The following is a 19,331-nucleotide window of genomic DNA, read 5'->3' as shown; positions in this document are numbered from 1 at the left end:
GTTCAGAGCAATATAATTCAGTAAATAATAAGAGGCTAACTTAAAGATCATCAGTGTCCCTTGAGTACCATGAGCAAAAGCACAAAGGGAAAAACAAGGATATCAAGGGCAGGGAGCCCTGAGGAGGCTGAATGGGAGTGCACCAAACGGCTTCTCAGCTAGCTTCACCATTAGTCACGAGAACCGAAGCTGTGAGAAAGAATAAGTAGGGTTTAATGACTAATCAGATATAGGGAGTAAAGACTGCAACTCTGAAGCCTAAGATCAAGTACAAATAGGGGTACCACCGATGGAAATGAGGAAATAGGAAGGGCATACTAATTTGAGGACGGTCAGATAATGAGCAGGAGGATATTTCCTATGTTATGTCCTAATGTCAGTTAAAAATGTGCATGATGGATGCTCTAATGAGAAGGTCAAGATGGAGAGGGAGATCTGTGCATCATCAAGGAATGTGCTGGTTAGGTCAATCATACGCTAAATGGATATAAACGGAAAAGGTAGAGACCCATCGTCTGAAGCTTGATGCATCCTAATAGGCAGGAGAGAGGATGAAGGAAAAAAATTACAGCTACCATTTTTTGAGGACTTATCATGTGCCAGGGCCTGTGTTAAATCTTTGCATGTTTAGCTTGCTAAATCTTCAGACAACCTATGAGGTTAGTCGTATAATTATCTCCACTTTACAGATTTAAAATCAAAGGGTGAGAGAATTTAAACAAGGGTATTTAGCTAGTAAATGACAGAGATAGGATTCAAACTCAGGTCTGTGTGACTCCAAAAGTCAAAAACATGTTGAATAAAAATGGTGAGGGGCTTTCCTGGTGGCGCAGTGGTTAAGAAGCCACCTGCCAATGCAGGGGACACGGGTTCAAGCCCTGGTCCGGGAAGATCCCACATGCCACGGAGCAACTAAGCCCATGCGCTACAACTACTGAGCCTGTGCTCTAGAGCCCACCAGCCACAACTACTGAAGCCCGTGTGCCTAGCGCCCATGCTCCGCAACAAGAGAAGCCACCACAATGAGAAGCCCGCGCACCGCAACAAAGAGTAGCCCCCGCTCGCCACAGCTAGAGAAAGCCTGCACGCAGCAACGAAGACCCAACGCAGCCAAAAATAAATAAATAAATAAAATAAAATTTAAAAAAATGGTGAGAGTGGGCATCCTTCTCTTGTTCCTGATCTTATAGGAAATGCTTTCAGCTTTTCACTGTTGAGTATGGTATTAGCTGTGGGTTTGCTGTATATGGCCTTTATTATGTTGTGGTATGTTCCCGCTATGCCCTCTTTCTGGATAGTTTTTACCATAAATGGATGTTGAATTTTATCAAAGGCTTTTCCTGCATCTATTGAGATGATCATATGGCCTGGCCTCAGGAGGCATGGCCTCACCTGAGGACTGTGTCAGCCCCAACAAATAGAGCAACCAGAAGGGGCTCTACCGAATAGAGGTTTGAGTCAATGGTGTACTAGAAAATGTTCAACAACAGGCATTTTGTAAAAAAAAAAAAAAAAAAAACAAAACAAAACAAAAGTGTATGTATGTATGTTTATAAGTATATTATAAGTTTTGCTAATATAAAGAATGTGAAGCCCTCAATTTACAAATAATAAAATACCCAATATAATTTATTTCCTATTCCATATAGCCAGTTGGTACTCTAAGAATGCGATCACTGATTTTTATATCAATTTTGTATAGATATGAGTTGCATTCATAGCCAACCTGTGTCTGCAATTGAAGCGTACATGTAGTTCCTATGTTTACATTGGTTGACATTTTTATTACATTAAGGAGTAACTGTTTCACAAATGTGAAACAATGAAGACATATATTGGAAACTCACTCACTCATCAATGACATAAGTAACTTCTATGTGGAAGCGCTTAATAGTTTTTTGAATATTGGAAGCATATTTCTCAATTTTTTGTACTATTCACAATGTAATAGCTACAGACACCACACACTACAAATTTTTAAGTTTAATCTACATTAGTAACATTCTCTCCATCAATTTTTGAAGTCTAGACATCAACAAAGCAATAAGTTAAGGTCTGATTGGTAGCATTTGCTGATTTCTGTGGTGTAAACAGTTGCATCATGGCCTATTTGAGGTCCCTGAATGTATGGTGGGGAAGATATGTATAGTAACATCATTATATAGTGTTTCCACCATATAGATCCAATATATGCAAATAATATCAGGAGCATAGATATGTAGAGTAAAATAATTGGCAGGTAGTGTGTTCTGAATATTTATTACCTTTGTTTTTAGTATACTTTGTTGTAGGTCTTTTTTTTTTTTTTTTTTTGTGGTACTCGGGCCTCTCACTGTTGTGGCCTCTCCCGTTGCGGAGCACAGGCTCCGGACACGCAGGCTCAGCGGCCATGGCTCACGGGCGCAGCCGCTCCGCGGCATGTGGGATCTTCCCGGACCGGGGCATGAACCCGTGTCCCCTGCATCGGCAGGCGGACTCTCAACCACTGCGCCACCAGGGAAGCCCCATGTTGTAGGTTTATATGACTTAATTTTTAAAAATCGTTGCATTTAACAATCAGCTCACAAAATTCCTGATAATTTAACAATCAGCTCTCGTGAGCTACTGTGAGCCAAACTCTAGCACACAACTCCTTTTAATTGTCCCCGAATTTAAAAAGTGCAGTCATAAGCTATTGCAGACTAAATGTGTATATTGAAGCTCCAAACCAGTGAAGGCATCAGAACCATCCTGCCCAGTGGCTAGGTCCAAATGGGCACAACATAAATACTTGTTTAATGAGACGATCCATTCACATACATAGTCTGGGTACAGTGCACAAAGCTGACCTGCTGACAATGGCTTTTTCAGCCAGGTCTACTTAAATAAAGAGTAATCCCTAAGGGGATAAGCAGGTGGGCTGGAGTTAGACATCCATTGCTGTGGGACCTCTGAAGAGTTAGAGTCAGCATTTCTGAGTATATGGAAAGTATAACTAGAAGGATTTCTCCATGGGTACAAGATGGTCAAGGTGGGCAGGTAATTTTTCCAGAACCTTGGTCTTGGGAAATTGAGGCAAATGGGGCTGCTCTTTTCTCTGCAGTTGGGATGAGGATGGCAGATATGTAGCTCTATGCAAAAGAGACAGACAAAACCTGAGGCTGACTAATTGCTTTGAACACTAGTTTATAAACTACCATAAGAGCATCATAGACTGTTAGACTTGCAAAGGAGCCTAGGAATTATCTAATCCCCCTAACTTGGAGATGAGGAAATTGAAACCCAGAGAGGCACACAGGAAGAGAAAGCATGGTTTTAGGTCTTCATCTGAGTTTAGTGCTCTTTCAAATATATTCTGATGATCTTATTTTAATCCTTAAGTAAGGACCAGTGAAATGAATGGTGTAAAGACACAGATCCTATTGTACAGGTATTTAGAACAAGAAACACTCTTTACAAAGATATACAGATTGCCAACAAACACATGAAAGAATGCTCAACATCATTAATCATTAGAGAAATGCAAATCAAAACTACAATGAGATATCATCTCACACTGGTCAGAATGGCCATCATCAAAAAATCTACAAACAGGGGCTTCCCTGGTGGCGCAGTGGTTGAGAGTCCGCCTGCTGATGCAGGGGACGCGGGTTCGTGCCCCGGTCCGGGAAGATCCCACGTGCTGCAGAGCAGCTGGGCCCGTGAGCCATGGCCGCTGAGCCTGCACGTCCAGAGCCTGTGCTCTGCAACGGGAGAGGCCACAACAGTGAGAGGCCCTTGTACCAAAAAAAAAAAAAAAAAAAATCTAGAAACAATAAATGCTGGAGAGGGTGTGGAGAAAAGGGAACACTCATGCACTGTTGGTGGGAATGTAAATTGATACAGCCACTGTGGAGAACAGTATGGAGGTTCCTTAAAAAACTACAAATAGAACTACCATATGACCCAGCAATCCCACTACTGGGCATATACCCTGAGAAAACCATAATTCAAAAAGAGTCATGTACCAAAATGTTCATTGCAGCTCTATTTACAATAGCCAGGACAGGGAAGCAACCTAACTGTCCGTCAACAGATGAATGGATAAAGAAGATGTGGTACATATATACAATGGAATATTACTCAGCCATAAAAAGAAACGAAATTGAGTTATTTGTAGTGAGGTGGATGGACCTAGAGTCTGTCATACAGAGTGAAGTAAGTCAGAAAGAGAAAAACAAATACCGTATGCTAACACATATATATGGAATCTAAGAAGAAAGAAAAAAAGGTCATGAAGAACCTAGGGGTAAGACGGGAATAAAGACTCAGATCTACTAGAGCATGGACTTGAGGATATGGGGAGGGGGAAGGGTAAGCTGTGACAAAGTGAGAGAGTAGCATGGACATATATACACTACCAAACGTAAAATAGATAGCTAGTGGGAAGTAGCCGCATAGCACAAGGAGATCAGCTAGGTGGTTTGTGACCACCTAGAGGGGTGGGATAGGGAGGGTGGGAGGGAGGGAGACACAAGAAGGAAGAGATATGGGAACATATGTATATGTATAACTGATTCACTTTGTTATAAAGCAGAAACTAACACACCATTGTAAAGCACTTATACTCCAATAAAGATGTTTAAAAAACCCCACTCTTTACTATTATCATTATAGTAATTATAGGCTGGATTTTGTTGAAAGTTCGAAATAATTCCCTTTCTAATGCAAAGATGTTGCTAATTATATGAAAACAGCATCCATCAGACCTCTATACACATCCTTCTCTAAAGACCTCCAGCTATATTCTTTCTAGAAGGATGAGCCATGTTGAAAAGTATGCTGGAAATCAGATGAGTAATCCAAAATAAAGATTTAAATTTAAGAGTTACCAGGACAGAGATGACAGCTGAAATTAATCCAAGGCCTGAATCAAGAATATACTTGTACTGGAATTTTGAAAACAGAGAGCATGGGAAAGTCAGAAGCTTGTAATGAGGCTCTGCACATGGTTTAAGTGTCCACTCAGAAAACTGACCTGTGCTCTGCATTAATTCCCGGGCTACACTCACTCTTCATGGAAACCACACTGGTTATGTTTAAAGACACATTGCCCACCTACCCAATACAGGTAATCTGTCCCTAGGTATTCCTTACCTCCCCCTTCCTGCCAAAACCTTGTACACAGAGGAGATGTGGCTAAAAGTTACTCTCCTCCTGTAACACATTATTTACTTCTCAACTAGGGTTTCCAGGTTTAGCAAATAATAATAATGTAGGTTACCAGGTAAATTCGAATTTCAGACAGACAACAAATAATTTTTAGTATAAATATGGCCCCAATATTGCATGGGACATATTTATACTAAAAATTACTTATTAGTGATGAATTTCAAATTTAATAGAGCATCCTGTATTTTGTTTGGCAACCCTATTCCCAGCCCCTATTCAGAAACAGTTCAAACCAAGTTATGTATACAGGAATATAATTCATTCATAGCTCAGGAGCCCAACTTCACACATCTGGTGCTTCAATTTGCACCTGGCACACTCCCATATATCACCTGGAGATAACCTTTCATTAGGATAAAAAAAATTGAGTAGTTCTTAACCTTCAGTCTTTAGATGCACAAAGTCCAAAGCTCCCACGGCCACATTAGGTTTTGCTGACACTGACTAGCAAATTTTCTGCTGACAGAAGACGGTTCTCACAGCAGGAAAGGCTCCTTTTAGCCTGACACTCCCAGCTCTCTTAACCGACACGCCTAGCTTCCAGAACGAAGACAGCTGATCATGCCTTCTTCAGGCCTCAGCAATTATTTCACCAGGCAACAACAAAAAGAGACACTTAAGAGAGAGCAAACTCTAAATAATCACTCTATGATGACTCCCAGGAACCTTGACCATCAGATGAGGAAGGACTGGTGGACTCAGAAGGCAGAAGCTTCTGCTTCTTCTTTGTAAACCTGGGAAACAGAAAAGGCTCAATGACCTTCGCCTTCTGTGCGTCTCTGGGGTCTCTATTCTCCCTTCCTAGAAGAACAATTGGACAAAAGGTAGTGGTGGCAACTGGAGAGACCTTAAGACCCTTCCCCTCATCATCTGACCCCTAAAAGCATAAATTAGAAAACAGATTCAAGATAAATCTCCCTGCCACCCTTCCAGTACAAGTGCCACCTGTAAGCCACTTCACCAGAGAAAATCTAAAGCTACCTCTGCTCTTTTATATTGATATATTTGTGTGCAGAAAGGTACTTTATGATCAAAGAGACTGCTTATACCCTGGGCTTCATATACAGAACTGTTCAACGGCAGAAATCACCTTTACCTCCCCGAAACTTTCACATACCTTTCCCTCCCCTAGAAAAACGTCTTTCTTGCCCTACAAGAAAACCCAATCTTGGTTCCTGGGGTGTCACTTTCTTCTGAATTATGCTGAGAAAAAAAAAAATCAAATGTCCTTTTGTACCCTGAAAAGCAATTGCAGACCCTATAATTCTTTTTTTTCCCTTATGTAATTTATACATCAGCTTTCAGTGAAATACACCCTCTACAAATTTACTTTGTATTTGGAAGACAGCATCTTCAGCTCTGACCTTGTTCCTTGTAAATAAGGGAACTGAATTCCCCATCCACAAGAGAACAAATCACTTTATCTTCTGGATAAATGAGTCAGTCATTTACTTGCGTAAAGATGACTTTCTCATTGGAAAGTCGGGTTGTGAAGTAGTTGTTCTAAATCACTTTATAGCATCTGCATAGTAAATTGAATAGTTTTTCTTTAGTTTTCCTTTGGAAGGGGGCCAGTTCTGTTATATAGTCTATTGGGTAGCAACAAAAATGTTTAAAGTACCAACCATCCACCAGTAGCCAACTGAATCTTAAATCTCTTTATCATACAGCCAACCTAGAGGAGCTCAGAGGAGCAAAACAGAACTGAATGAGAAGATGGTAACTGTGGATAGAGTGTTCCCTGGAACACACAATTGTATACTATTCTACAGGAGAGTAGAGCCACCAAAGTAAGGCTGGTAGGAAAGACTCCTACCATGGACCAAGAGTACATTTTGGGAGGAGGAGGAAAGGAAATGATTTTGTTGAGCACCTACTAGTCTCAGTGATTTACATGTCTTACTCCTCAGACAATCCTGAAAAGTTGATATTTTTCTCTTCATTTTCTCTTGGATCTGAGAGATTAAGGGACTTCAAAATCACACAGCAAGTAAATGGCCAAGCTAGAATTCATATCCATGGTTACTAAGCCCCTGTTCCTACCCCTCCTCGCAGTTATCTCTCAGAGAACTGCCTTTGTGAACAGGACCTGGGGCCTTCCTCACATCTGCAAGACTTCTTGCAGGAACAGAAAATCCATTTAAAGGCCTGTTGCCCCTAGTCTGGCACTTCTTTAAAAAGCACTAACTTCACTTTCAATGCAGTTTTTCATCATAATTGTCCTACAAACCTCAAGAACTTGCATCTCCAGAGGAGGGGTGTTCTGCTGCCCAGAGCCACAGGGAGGCCAGAATAGCTACCAATCCTTTGTGCACAATAAGCTGCAGGGGTTCACGAAGGCAATGTCTCTAGTTCAGTGCTTTTAATATAGTTACACTCCCCAGCTCCACAGATAACATTGTGATAGGATTTCTTTCTAAAAGTAAAGTTTTCAAATGCTTGTGCTCTCCAATCCCAGAAGGAAGTGCTTTCATTCTATTATACCAGAGGTCTAGCCAAGTAAGTTTGGCAAGGAAGTGAAAGAAATCTTTAGGAATCAAGCAGAGGGCATGTCTTTGAAGAAGCAATTGTTTGAGGTTGGGAACTTTAAAGATCCTTCCTGATTGGTGAAGACCACGTTGACTCTAAAACTGATGAGGGAGAAACGATGAACACCCTTGGGAACGTCTCCGGAAGGGGAGGCAGGTGTGCTCCTAGCTTGACCACTGCTGCTCTCCAGATCAGCAGCCCCATGCGGAGCCTTGTAGGAGCCGCTTCCCTTCACCTGTGAGCCAGGAGGAAGCAATCCTCCAGGACCAGGCTCACCCTCCACAGTCCAGAGTCACCTGTGGCTCCACCCCACCAGCACCACGCTCCTGGGGAGGATAGCAGCAGCCCAAACCCTGAAGTGGCTCTTACAGGGGAATGGGGAGAGGGTCTTTTACTTACTTTTGCAGAGACCTGTTTCATCCATAGTCAACCACCAGGGGGCTTCAGAGTAAAACTCAACATTTAATCTCTGGGCATTCTCACACATTGTCTCTCCTGGTTGGAAAGGCCCCTGTGGGTAAACCAGGCCCAGGAGCATGGATTCTACTGCTCAACAGATATGTAATGATAACAGTTATAGTCATCTTTTGTTTACAGGTTGCCATGAACAGAAATGATAAACACTTCCTTTTTTTTAAGAAATATTTTTTTGATGTGGACCATTTTTAAAGTCTTCATTGAATTTGTTACAATATTGCTTCTGTTTTATGTTTTGCTTTTTTGGCCGTGAGGCATGTGGGATCTTAGCTCCCCAACCAGGGATTGAATCTGCACCCCCTGTATTGAAAGGTGAAGTCTTAACAACTGGACAGCCAGGGAAGTCATGGTAAACACTTCTTAAATATTATCTTGTTTCATTCTCAGAACAACCTTAGGAGAAGGATATTATTATCCATGCCCTCTGTCCTTCTCTACCCTCTTCCCTGGAAGGAAGGTAGCCTTACAGCATAAATATACACAAAATTATGCATTATGAAGTGAGCTGTATTAGAAAGAGATCGATTGTTTGTCTTCTAGAAGTCCCACTATGAAGAATGACCACTCTAGTGAGATGTGGGGAGAGAAAAAAGGGGAGGTAGTCCAAGGAAGAGATATTTATAGATGCAGGATGAAGGCTGAGGTGAGGAATTGGGGGGGAGACTTTGTGAGGACTGACAGTGACTCCAGAAAGAGTAAGAAAATGTTTGGCACCATCCTCTGGGCTCTGAGTATATCTGTGGTGTGCTATGAGTAACATTAATTTCTTTCTAGTGAAGGACCTGGTCTGCATACTATTGCCAAGGCATAAGAGTATATCCATTTCACAGGGAAGGAAATTTAGTCTCAAGAAGCAAGTAATTTATTCAAAATCACACTCTTAGGTGAGTGGCAGGACCCAAATTTGTTTGACATCCCCCTCCAAATTCCATGCTTCTTTATTCTTGACATGCATAGCATGGCAAGTCTAGAATGAATGAGTTATGAGTGATAAAGCAGAGGTAAAATTTTTAAATAGGAACCATTTCATATGTAATTTATTTTTTATTATTTTATTTTTTTTGCGGTACGCAGGCCTCTCACTGCCGTGGCCTCTCCCGTTGCGGAGCACAGGCTCCGGATGCACAGGCCCAGTGGCCATGGCTCATGGGCCCAGCCGCTCCGCGGCATGTGGGATCCCCCCAGACCGGGGCACGAACCCACGTCCCCTAGCATCGGCAGGCGGACTGCCAACCACTGCGCCACCACGGAAGCCCTTCATATGTAATTTAAAATGCTGGGTTGTATACTCACTCTAGAGATTGTTAATATCTATTGTTTCAGCCAAATCTAGATACCAGTGTGTATGATCCAGAAAATGGATGCAAACTAAGCAGTAGATATTCATAGCTAAAAGCTATGGATCACTGTACTTTAAATAAAAGTTGCTGAATTTTTCATAGAATATAACCATTTGATTTTATTTCTAAGGCTGAAATATGTATAACAGTTCAAGTAAGAAAATATTCCTTCGATCCAACCTTAGCATGAAAAAGTATTTTAAAATTCCAAAGCCTACTGATCAACGAGAAAATTGCAAGGAAGGTAAGAATTAACAACTGAGGTCAAACAACTACCTTCAACAGTAGATTTCATGAATATTTTTTCAGGCCATTTAGGTAGCAGTCTTTCCTCAAAATTTATAGAGAAAATATGAGGGTTAAGCATTGTCCTAATTCTCGACCTTTTCAGACATACCTTGACCAAGATCCAGAGGCAAAAACAAGTAACAGCTAAAAACTTGGGAGAAATATAAAATTTGGTTTGGGAAAAAAGAGAAGCCTTAGGTACAAACTGATACGGAGATTTAAGGATTTAATAGGATGCATATGAGTTATTCCAGGTCAGGAATAAGAAGCAGAGGATTAGTTTCGAATATTTACCAAAAAGAAAAAAAAGTGGGAGGGACTCAGGAGGGACTCAGGGGTGGGAGGGGGCGGTGTTCCAAAATCAAAGAGACCCAAGGAAGGGAGTGCTGTAGAATCTGCCTTCATGGAGATCTGCAAATACAACAAGAGCACTATTTCTGCCTAGAGCCTTGAGAATTAAACAAAATGACCTCTTTAGGTCTTTTCTTGTGTTGTGATCCTTTAGGTTTAAATACATTTCCTGGGCAATGTCATAAAACACAGCAGAAACTGCTAAATCTAAGGGCTTAGGTTCAGGAGTCAGACAGACCACATTCTGAATCAGACATATGACTATTAACTTTTAATGGGCTTGAGCCACCCAGCAATCCTATTACATTTCCCAAGTCCATTTGCTCCCCAAGGTAAACATCTCACACCTTCACCTTTGCCCTTAAGTCTTCAAACCTCTTTTCCAACCACTTCTCATTCTTTACTGAGAAAATAGAAGCAATCATAAGAGTACTTATATAAACTCTCATTAACATGTCTACCAACAGCCCTGCATCTGGGCACACAGGCGCTGCCTTCCCTCCTGCTATGATGGATGGACTGTCTGTGTTACTAAGACCAACACCTCCATTTGTGCACTAGATCCCATCTTCAAGATGGCGCTCCAATAAGTACCTGCAGCAAATTTTCTCCCCTTCCTAGAACACTCCCATCAGCCAACAAACATATCAGCCATCATTCCCTTCTAGCTACTCTTGCATTACAAGAAAATGCCTCAAACCCCTCACTGTTTTCACTTCCTTTTATCCCTTTTTCCTTTGAATCCACTTTAATTAACCTTTTCTCACCAGTGATCCACCAAAATAACTCTTGTTGAGGTTCCCAATAAAATCCATGTTGTCTAGTCCAATGGCAACTTCTTAGCCCTCATCTTATTTGAAATGCCACCTATATTCAACCCAGCTGATTCCATATCTTCCTTCCTCATGTTCTATCTTGGATTCCAGGAAAACATTCCATCTTGATTCTCCTCCTAGCTCAAGGACTTTCTACAGTTTCCTTCACTGATTCCTTTTCATCTACCCAAACTCTAGTTGGAGTGCCCCATAGCCCAGTCCTCTGGTCACTTCTCCTCTCTCTCTACCCCACTTCCACTGTGGGTCTATCTCTTATCTAGATAACTGTACTACCTTTGCCCCTCTCCCTCGTAGAGTTATTCTCCAAAAGGCAGTCAAAAGGAACTTTTCGGAACATAAATCAGACTTTTTTTTCCCTCACTCAAAATCCTTCAGTGACTTACTCTCTCATTCAGAATAAAAAACCAAGGATATCAGCACAGTCTACAGGGTCATATATATGGTCTGCAAATCACCCTCATGCTTCTCTGACTTCTTCTCCTTTCTCACCCCACTTCAGGCACTCTGGCTTCCTCAGACATGTTTAGTCCTCTCCTACCTCAGGACCTCTGCACCTGGTTTTCCTTATATCTAGAATGCTCCCCCCACCACCACCCCTGCCCACCCCCAGCTATTCACATGACTTGCTCCTTCATATCCTCGTTTTCTCTAATTAGCCTTTGTAAAACAGCACATATATAAACACCAAAGAAAGCCCACATTCTATTATTATCTTTACCTTGCTTTACTTGTCTCCAGAGCACTTAACATATCAGAGTATATTTATTAGTTCGTTGTTTTGTTTTTCCCACTGTCTCCCACTAGAAAGTGTCTTCCATGAAGGCCTTTGTTTGGTTCATTGCTCTATCTCCAACTCCTAGAACAGTTCCTGGCACAAAGTAGTGCTCAGTGAATACTTGTTAAATGAATGAATGAACTTGACCACTTACTCTGTGTGACTTTAGGAAAATATCTGAATTCTATCACCTTTTAAATGAGGATAATGCCAGCCCCTACCTCAGAGATTATTATAAAATAAAATTAAATAATATGTAGAAGCCTATTTAGAGCTCAACAAAGGACATTATTGTAACACTATTATTTGTTATCCTATTCCTAATCAACATAATCTTTTGAAATTTTCTATAAAATTAAAGTTCCAGGACATTATGAGTATTACATACAATTTTAAGGAAAAAAATTACTTAATCTTTCATTAAAACACTGACAGCCAAGAGAAAATTCCTTACTGAGATCACATAAATCATTGAACTCATCATGTCTACATTGGAACTTTCTGTGGGTTGTCTATCTGGAATTTTCTGAGTGCTCTCCTCTTAAATTCTTTAGTGGAACTTTTCTTTCAACTAAACTTCACACTGCAGGACTTCAGACAAGTCTCTGACATTTTACCAAGGTAGGAGGTAGAACTTGGCTGTGAATTTAGTAAAACTTCTATCAACTAGCTTTCTGTGACCCTACATTAGTTAGCTGGTTTATACATAAAACTCCTCTACTGCGTGTTAATTAATTTTTTTTAAATGAGTGAGATCCTAGGTAAATTATCATTTGATTTCTTTATTTAAGGTGAAATGCATTTTGGTTTCCAAATTAATGACCGTCATCAACCTAATGCAAGACTCTCTCTCTTCCATGTGCCTAGAGAACCCTTTATTCCTCTACCTTGTCATTTACCACGGAATATTAAAGTTATCTCTTTGTGTGTTTGTCTCTCTCACTAGCTCCTAAGCTAATTGAGGATAGTTACCATGTCTTAGTCACGCCAGTATTGGTAATATCTGGTCCCTGCTAGCCCATTAGAGATTATCATTAACTACTGTTTAAAATAAAGGCTGTGCAGTGTCATACTATAAAGCTAAACACTAGCACCAAATGAACCAAGGTTGAATACTGCCTCTGTGTGAGGTCAGACAAATTACTTAACTACTCTGTGCCTCAGTTTCCTCCTCTATAGAATAGGGGTGATGATATTATTTACCTTATCAGATTGTTACAGAATTAAATAAATTAACTTAAGAAGTGTAAAATGCTTATAACAGTGTGCTTAATAAATAGAATTCATTATAATAAATATGACTATTAGTTCTTAATAAATGTTAGCTTTCATTAAACTAGAAAACCGAGTGGCCCTTTCATGTCTACAAACTAATTCCAGAGCAGGCTCAATCATCTTTAGAGCAAACATTCTGCTTAAGAGACGGCAAGGCCTGCGTCCACACCGTTCACCTCTCCTGCAGACGTAAAGTGGCCTTCTGATCTTTTTCACTCAGTCCCCCAGGAAGCCACTACCAGTTCACTGGTGTTCACACAAGACATGGAAAATTATCTGCTACCTTGCTCTCCTTCTTTGCTCTCAGCCCCAGATTTCAAACAAACTTGGACTAGGACAAGATAGCTAGGGTTATATGTGTAAATGGAATGTCAGATTGTGGATCAGAGGCAGCCCGAAGACTCAAGCCTCAAACAAGCTTGAGTTACTTGGAGATTTCAGACCAAGCCACCCTTTGCGTCCCCATTACCCTGCTGACGACCCAGTTCTTCACTTGGTGCCCTAGGACGCAGCCTCACCTTGTGGAATTGTGGAGGGTATATTCGAGCCGCCCCATGGTTCAACAGCAGCTGGTAGCAGATCTCAGGCTGGGCGGCAGGTCGCACGGAGGTGACCTTCAGCACATACTGGATGGCAGCACAGCCATTGATATCCATGAGATTGGCTTCTGCGCCAGCTTCCAGCATCATGTGCATGAGCACGTGGTCACAGTTCCAGGCTGCCTTGTGGAGCGGAGTTTTAAAGTCGTCATCCCGGGCGTTGACCTCGGCCTTGTAGTCCAACAGCATGCGGCAGATGAGGTGATGCTCCCTGCTGAACTCCTGCTCTTCAAAGCGGAGGGCCCAGTAGGTTGCGATAGCCAGTGGGGTCTCCATGTGGGCGTTCACACTGTCCACTATGGCCCCGTGCTCCACGTAGAAGGCCACCAGCTCCGGGAGGCCGAAGTGGGCAGCCGTGTGCAAAGGCGTCTCCTCATCCTGGTTGTTGGTCTTCATGTTCACATTCGCCCCTAGAAAGGGAGAATGAGGAAGACAATTATTTAAACATATTTTGTCATTTTCCACAACGTTCATTAAACAGGCCTTTTCTCGCTGCTTCCCTTTGAACCTCTTCCGCGGTATACCACCCATTTTTCCAAGTTCCATTTCTAGACCCCATGGAAGCCACTGCTTTGAAACAACAGCGCCACCTCCTGGACAACCAGTAAATGTACTGAGGTGATGGGAGAGTGGGCCTGAGAGCAAACGATTTCGGCTGGGAGGCTGGAGCACTGTCTAGAGTTATAGTTCCTACCCCTAGGTGGATTTGGAAATACAAAGTGATTCCGATAACCAAGGAAATATCATTAAAAATGAAGGTTATATCACAATCTTGGAGGTTCATACATGTGGCTTTAAAAGTCTTCAGTCTCTTGATGAGATTTCTTCAAAATCATCTTTTTCTTTTCTTTCAAGGGAACTAAACCTAAATGTTTGGTCCAAGGGAACTTCAGTGGTATGGAAATTGCTCAGCCCTCTGACTGAACACTGACAATATTAAGCTGCCGAAGTCTGTGAGGTTCCTTTGGAATACAACTGGGGCAAAAACAAAAAACACAAAACACTTTGACCACCAAACTAGACTAAGGGTCATATTTTGAAAGGAAAGGGATAGAAGCTAGTAAAATAAAATACTCATTAAAAGAAAGACTGTATGTAACTCAATTAAAGACTCAATTAGAGTCTGTATGTAGACTCAATTAAAGACTGTATGTAACATGTCCAATTTATGGTTGACAAATGCTGTTTAGAAATACAGATTATTAGTGCTTGGAAATCTCCTTAGAAATTATTTAATCCAACCCACTTATCTAACAGACCAGGAAACTGAGTGAATTTTATTTTTTGATAGGGAAGTTAACTACTAGAATGGTCAACTTGAGAAGCTGAAATTTTCCTTCTCAGCCTAGTTTAACTGGGGTGAGCTAAGTGACCCCAGGGGGCCTATTCTGTGATCAATTCTACTGGAAATTTTTATAGTTACTTCAAGTATAAATCTGGAAATACTTTTATTAGTATCATTATTATTATTATGCCAGCAACTAATATTTATTAAGCACTTGCCATGTACAACATTCTGAGCTACATGCTTTTCACATATTGCCTCATGGAATCTTCCTAGCAACCCTTTGCAGGAGGTGCATTTTTTCCCTGATTTTACAGATGAAGAAATTTGTTTTTAGACTAATAACCACACCAAGCTAAGAAGCAATAGAACAGAGGTTTGAAAGCAGACAGCCTGGCTTCAAAATCTCTCACCACTGTGCTATTCTACGTCATTATTTTCCTAAAAAATTTTTTTCTGTACTTTGCTCTCTTTGGATATTTGAAAACTTGAAAGTAACAGAGAAATAATGTTGCATTTTGTTAATTTAAAAAATCTGTTCTCTGTGTGTTGCTCCTTTATGCCCTTTTTTATGGCACCCTGTTATCATATGGAACACATTTAAGAAAGGCAATACTCCTACAAGCTTACTCGGTGTCAGAAAAAAGCCACCCCTCAGTGAGGTTTCTGAAAGCACATTGCTCTGTAAACTCAGAGCCTATCTCTGCTCCTAACTTTCAGGAAGCAGAATTATAAGTAAAACTCATCCCTCACAACAATCTGCCCTCTGTGTTCATCAGTATTCCGCCCTGGAGAAGTTCTGGGTCACATCTCCCTTCAGGTCAGCACTTCTTTGCTCTGGAGTGAAATGCGATGAATAAGAATGTCTTCCCAGAAGCTAATGCAGGGTCACTTCAGATGCTGGAGAATTTCCAGTAAGAAAGGGAATCAAAGGGTCAGGATGAAAATTTTATAGGCCAACTTGGAAGTAACCACGTCCTTTATTTTTTAATGTACTTGGACATTTACAATGGATCCCTGACCTCTTGCTACAACTAGATATACTGCGTAGTTTCCTTTTCTGAATAGGAGAGCCTTATTTTTGAACTGTGGCTTTGAGTGTAACTTTTCCAGGGACTACATAAAGTAGGATGATTTGACTACTTTTCTATTTTAGATTTTGTGATTCATTCAAGAAATTAGAGACCATAAACATAAATTCTTGGGAACTTAAAAAAATTTTTTTTTAATGTGAAAATGCAATGTATTAGTTTCCTAGAGCTGCCGTAACAAAGTACCGCAAAGTCGTACCGCAAACAACAGAAATTTGTTCACGGTTCTAGAGATTGGTAGTGAAATTACAGTGTTGATGAGACTGGCTACTTCTGAGCGTTTTAAAGGAGAATCTGGCTCATGCCTGCCTCCTAGCTTCTGGTGATGTCCATCAACCCTTGGTGTTCCTTGGCTTGTAGATGCATCACTCCAAGGACTGCCTCTATCTTCACATGGTTCTCTCTGTGTCTCTGTGTCTTCACATGGCTGCCTTCTTATGACACCAATCATACTGCATTAGGGACCCATCCTGCTCTACTCATCTTAACTAATTACAGCTGCAACAACCCTATATCCAAACAAGGTCACATGCTGAGTTGCAGGGGATTAGGACTTCAACATATCTTCTTTTGGGGGGAAGGGAGGTGATACAATTCAACCCATAATATATAACATGCATTACATAATATATAAAAATATATATGTGCAGTTTAAAAAATATTGTAAAGCTATCACCGATGTAATCACATCCCAGGTCCAGAAATCAAACACTCCCTGACCCGGAAAAGCCCTCTACTGTCCAATCTATCCTTCCACCTCACAACTCCACCATCCTGCTGGAGGTAATATTATTCTGACTTTTATGATAATCATGTCCTTGAATTTCTTTATAGTTTTACCACCCTTGTATATACCTCTAAACAAGACAGTTTAGTTTCACTTATTTTCCAACTTTGTATAAATGTAATAATCAACACATATTCTTTCATGACTTGCTTCTTTCACTTAACACTGTGTGAAAATGATCTATGTTGCGATGTCTAGCTCTTGTTTGTTCATTTTATTGTGTTCTATCTCACAGTACGAGTAATACTACTACTGACAGACATTTACAGTTTCAGACTATTCCAAACACTGCTGCCATGAGTATTCTTGTACATTCTTGTACCCTGGTGCTCATGGGCAGGGTTCACGGGGTGCTATACCTATGAGTGGAATTGCTGGGTCATCGGGTGTGCTTATCTTCAGCGTTATTAGATGGTATCAAATAGGTGTTGTACCAGTCTACACTCCCATAAGCCATGTGTGAGGGTTCTTATCAACATTTGGTATTTTCATTCTATTTAATTTTAGTCAGTCAGATGGGTGCATAGTGATATCTCATTGTTTGAATATTTATTTCCCTAATTAACAATTAGGTTAGACATATTTTAATATTTTTATTAAACAAATATTGCTTTTTATTTACTATTATAAAGCATTTCCATATTGTTATATTATCATTTAAAATAATGACATAATATTCCATAGTGAGTTTACCCTCCTGATGGAAGTGAAGACTTTTTTCCAAAGTTTTGATCTTATGACTAATGCTACAATTGATACATTTGTGTGTAAATCTTTGGATTATTTCCTTAGCATAAATTCCCCCAAAATAGAGTCATTAAGCTGAAATATCTGAGTTATTTTAAGGGTCTTTATGAATAATTGAGGAAAGTTATATTTATCCATATCTCTCTATATTTATATACAGCTCTCATTGATGCATGAGTGCTATTTTACTCACCAGTGTGTAGTTACACAATTTAAAAAATATGCTTGCTATTTGTAAGTAAAAAATGGTCTCTCTTTTTCTTTTCATTTGAATTGATTTGTTTATTAGAGATTGAACACTTTGTAATTATTAACTAGTAGCATTTCTTCTTTAGTTATTGTCCAAATTTTTGTCCTTTTATACTCTGAAGCCTTTCTGCTTTGTTTACATTTATATGTGTCATTCATTAAAATAATATTTAAGCCTATGCTCTCATAATTGGTATACATTTTTTATCCAGTGTATTTTGATTTTTCTTTAATACAATAATGTAAACTTTATATGGTCAAATTCTCCCTTTGTTTTTTTGTTTTTGCTTTTGTTTTTGGTATTAGAATGTCCTACTCCTCTCAGAGGTTTCATAACTTATCCAGATTAATTATAATTGGATTTTTAATAGATTTTAAAAAATGTTTAACATTTAATTCATGTGGAACTTATTGTGGTGTACTTACCGATTTAGGAAGAATTGATATTCCTATAGCATAGAGTCTTTTCATGTAGGAACATGGTCTGTTTCTCTAAAAAGTTTTCTTTACATTTCTGTAAACTATGCCCCCACAAAATTTGTAGCAATTTTCATTTTAGGGAAGACGGGTAAATTATTTCTGGGGTAAAGTAAATTTTAGTGAGAGAAGGCCCTTCATGAACCTTCTAATTTATGCAAGATGGACTCCAGAACTAGTCTGAAATGGTTGCAAATTAGATGGAGAAAAATTTTCATTTTCATTGCCTGATAAAGAACAAGAACTTTTCAGATTTAATCTGTGGGCAAAGGAGACAGAGATTTGGTTGCACTGAGAATATGATGAAAAGGGGACATAGGATAAGAATTGCACAGAAAGAGTGGATGCTGGCCACAGAAATGGTACTGTGATACTCCTGAAGCCAGGAATATAGGGACACAGTGCCAGTCAACATTCAATTTTTTCTGTTCTTCTGTACCGTATGATAGTATCCATTCATTACCCTCCAACAGAGAGAATCAATTTCATGAATCCTAGTTATGAGACCTCACATTTCCTTACTTCTTTTCCCCAATAAAATTAAACTGCTTCCAAGTGCCCATTTGTTGGCTTGGCTGATCTTCCGAGATCAGTCATCATGTGGCTCCCTCTGCTGGGCTTTGCTACTCCCTACATCCTAAGAGTTGGCCCTCAGAGGCATCCTCTTCAAAGTATCCACATTCCCTCACAGTTCTGTCACGTCAAAAGCTACGTGAGAGTGGGGGCAGGTCTTTGTAGAAACTGTCACCTCTCCATCTTCCCAGACTCAGGGAATCCACATCTTTACTTCATCCCTAAGCCCGCCCTGCCTCCCTCCCTGTCCTAATGAACTTGATTTCTCACAGAGCCTGTGTGTAAGTGGGGAGGTCAGTGGGGAGATGGAGGACGAGCCCAGACCAGTGCTCTCAACCCTTTCAGGCATGCCTTTCCTATTCCGTGATGAAGTCGAGAAATAATATCATCTACCTTCATACATAATCTTCTAAAAATAAACGCAATTCCTAGCTAACATGTAAAGGCAGAATGAAAGTAGTT

The 19,331-nt window shown here is 40.3% G+C and overlaps 1 protein-coding gene across 3 annotated transcripts in view; it reads right to left on the bottom strand.

Annotated features, from left to right (window-relative positions):
* The window catches only part of ASB4 (ankyrin repeat and SOCS box containing 4), a 121,598-nt gene that overhangs the window by 5,567 nt on the left and 96,700 nt on the right, over positions 1 to 19,331 (bottom strand). For all 3 annotated transcript variants that reach the window (XM_049715142.1, XM_049715143.1, XM_004265574.3), the window contains one exon: positions 13,580 to 14,070. In XM_049715142.1, coding sequence (XP_049571099.1) covers positions 13,580 to 14,070 — 491 coding nt within the window. The remainder of the gene's footprint in view (positions 1 to 13,579; positions 14,071 to 19,331) is intronic.

The sequence above is a fragment of the Orcinus orca genome, chromosome 9 (genome assembly GCF_937001465.1).
Source record: "Orcinus orca chromosome 9, mOrcOrc1.1, whole genome shotgun sequence".
NCBI classification, from domain to species: domain Eukaryota; kingdom Metazoa; phylum Chordata; class Mammalia; order Artiodactyla; family Delphinidae; genus Orcinus; species Orcinus orca.
The sequence above is the reverse complement of the archived record's forward strand: the minus strand, read 5'-3'. Positions and strand labels throughout refer to the sequence as shown.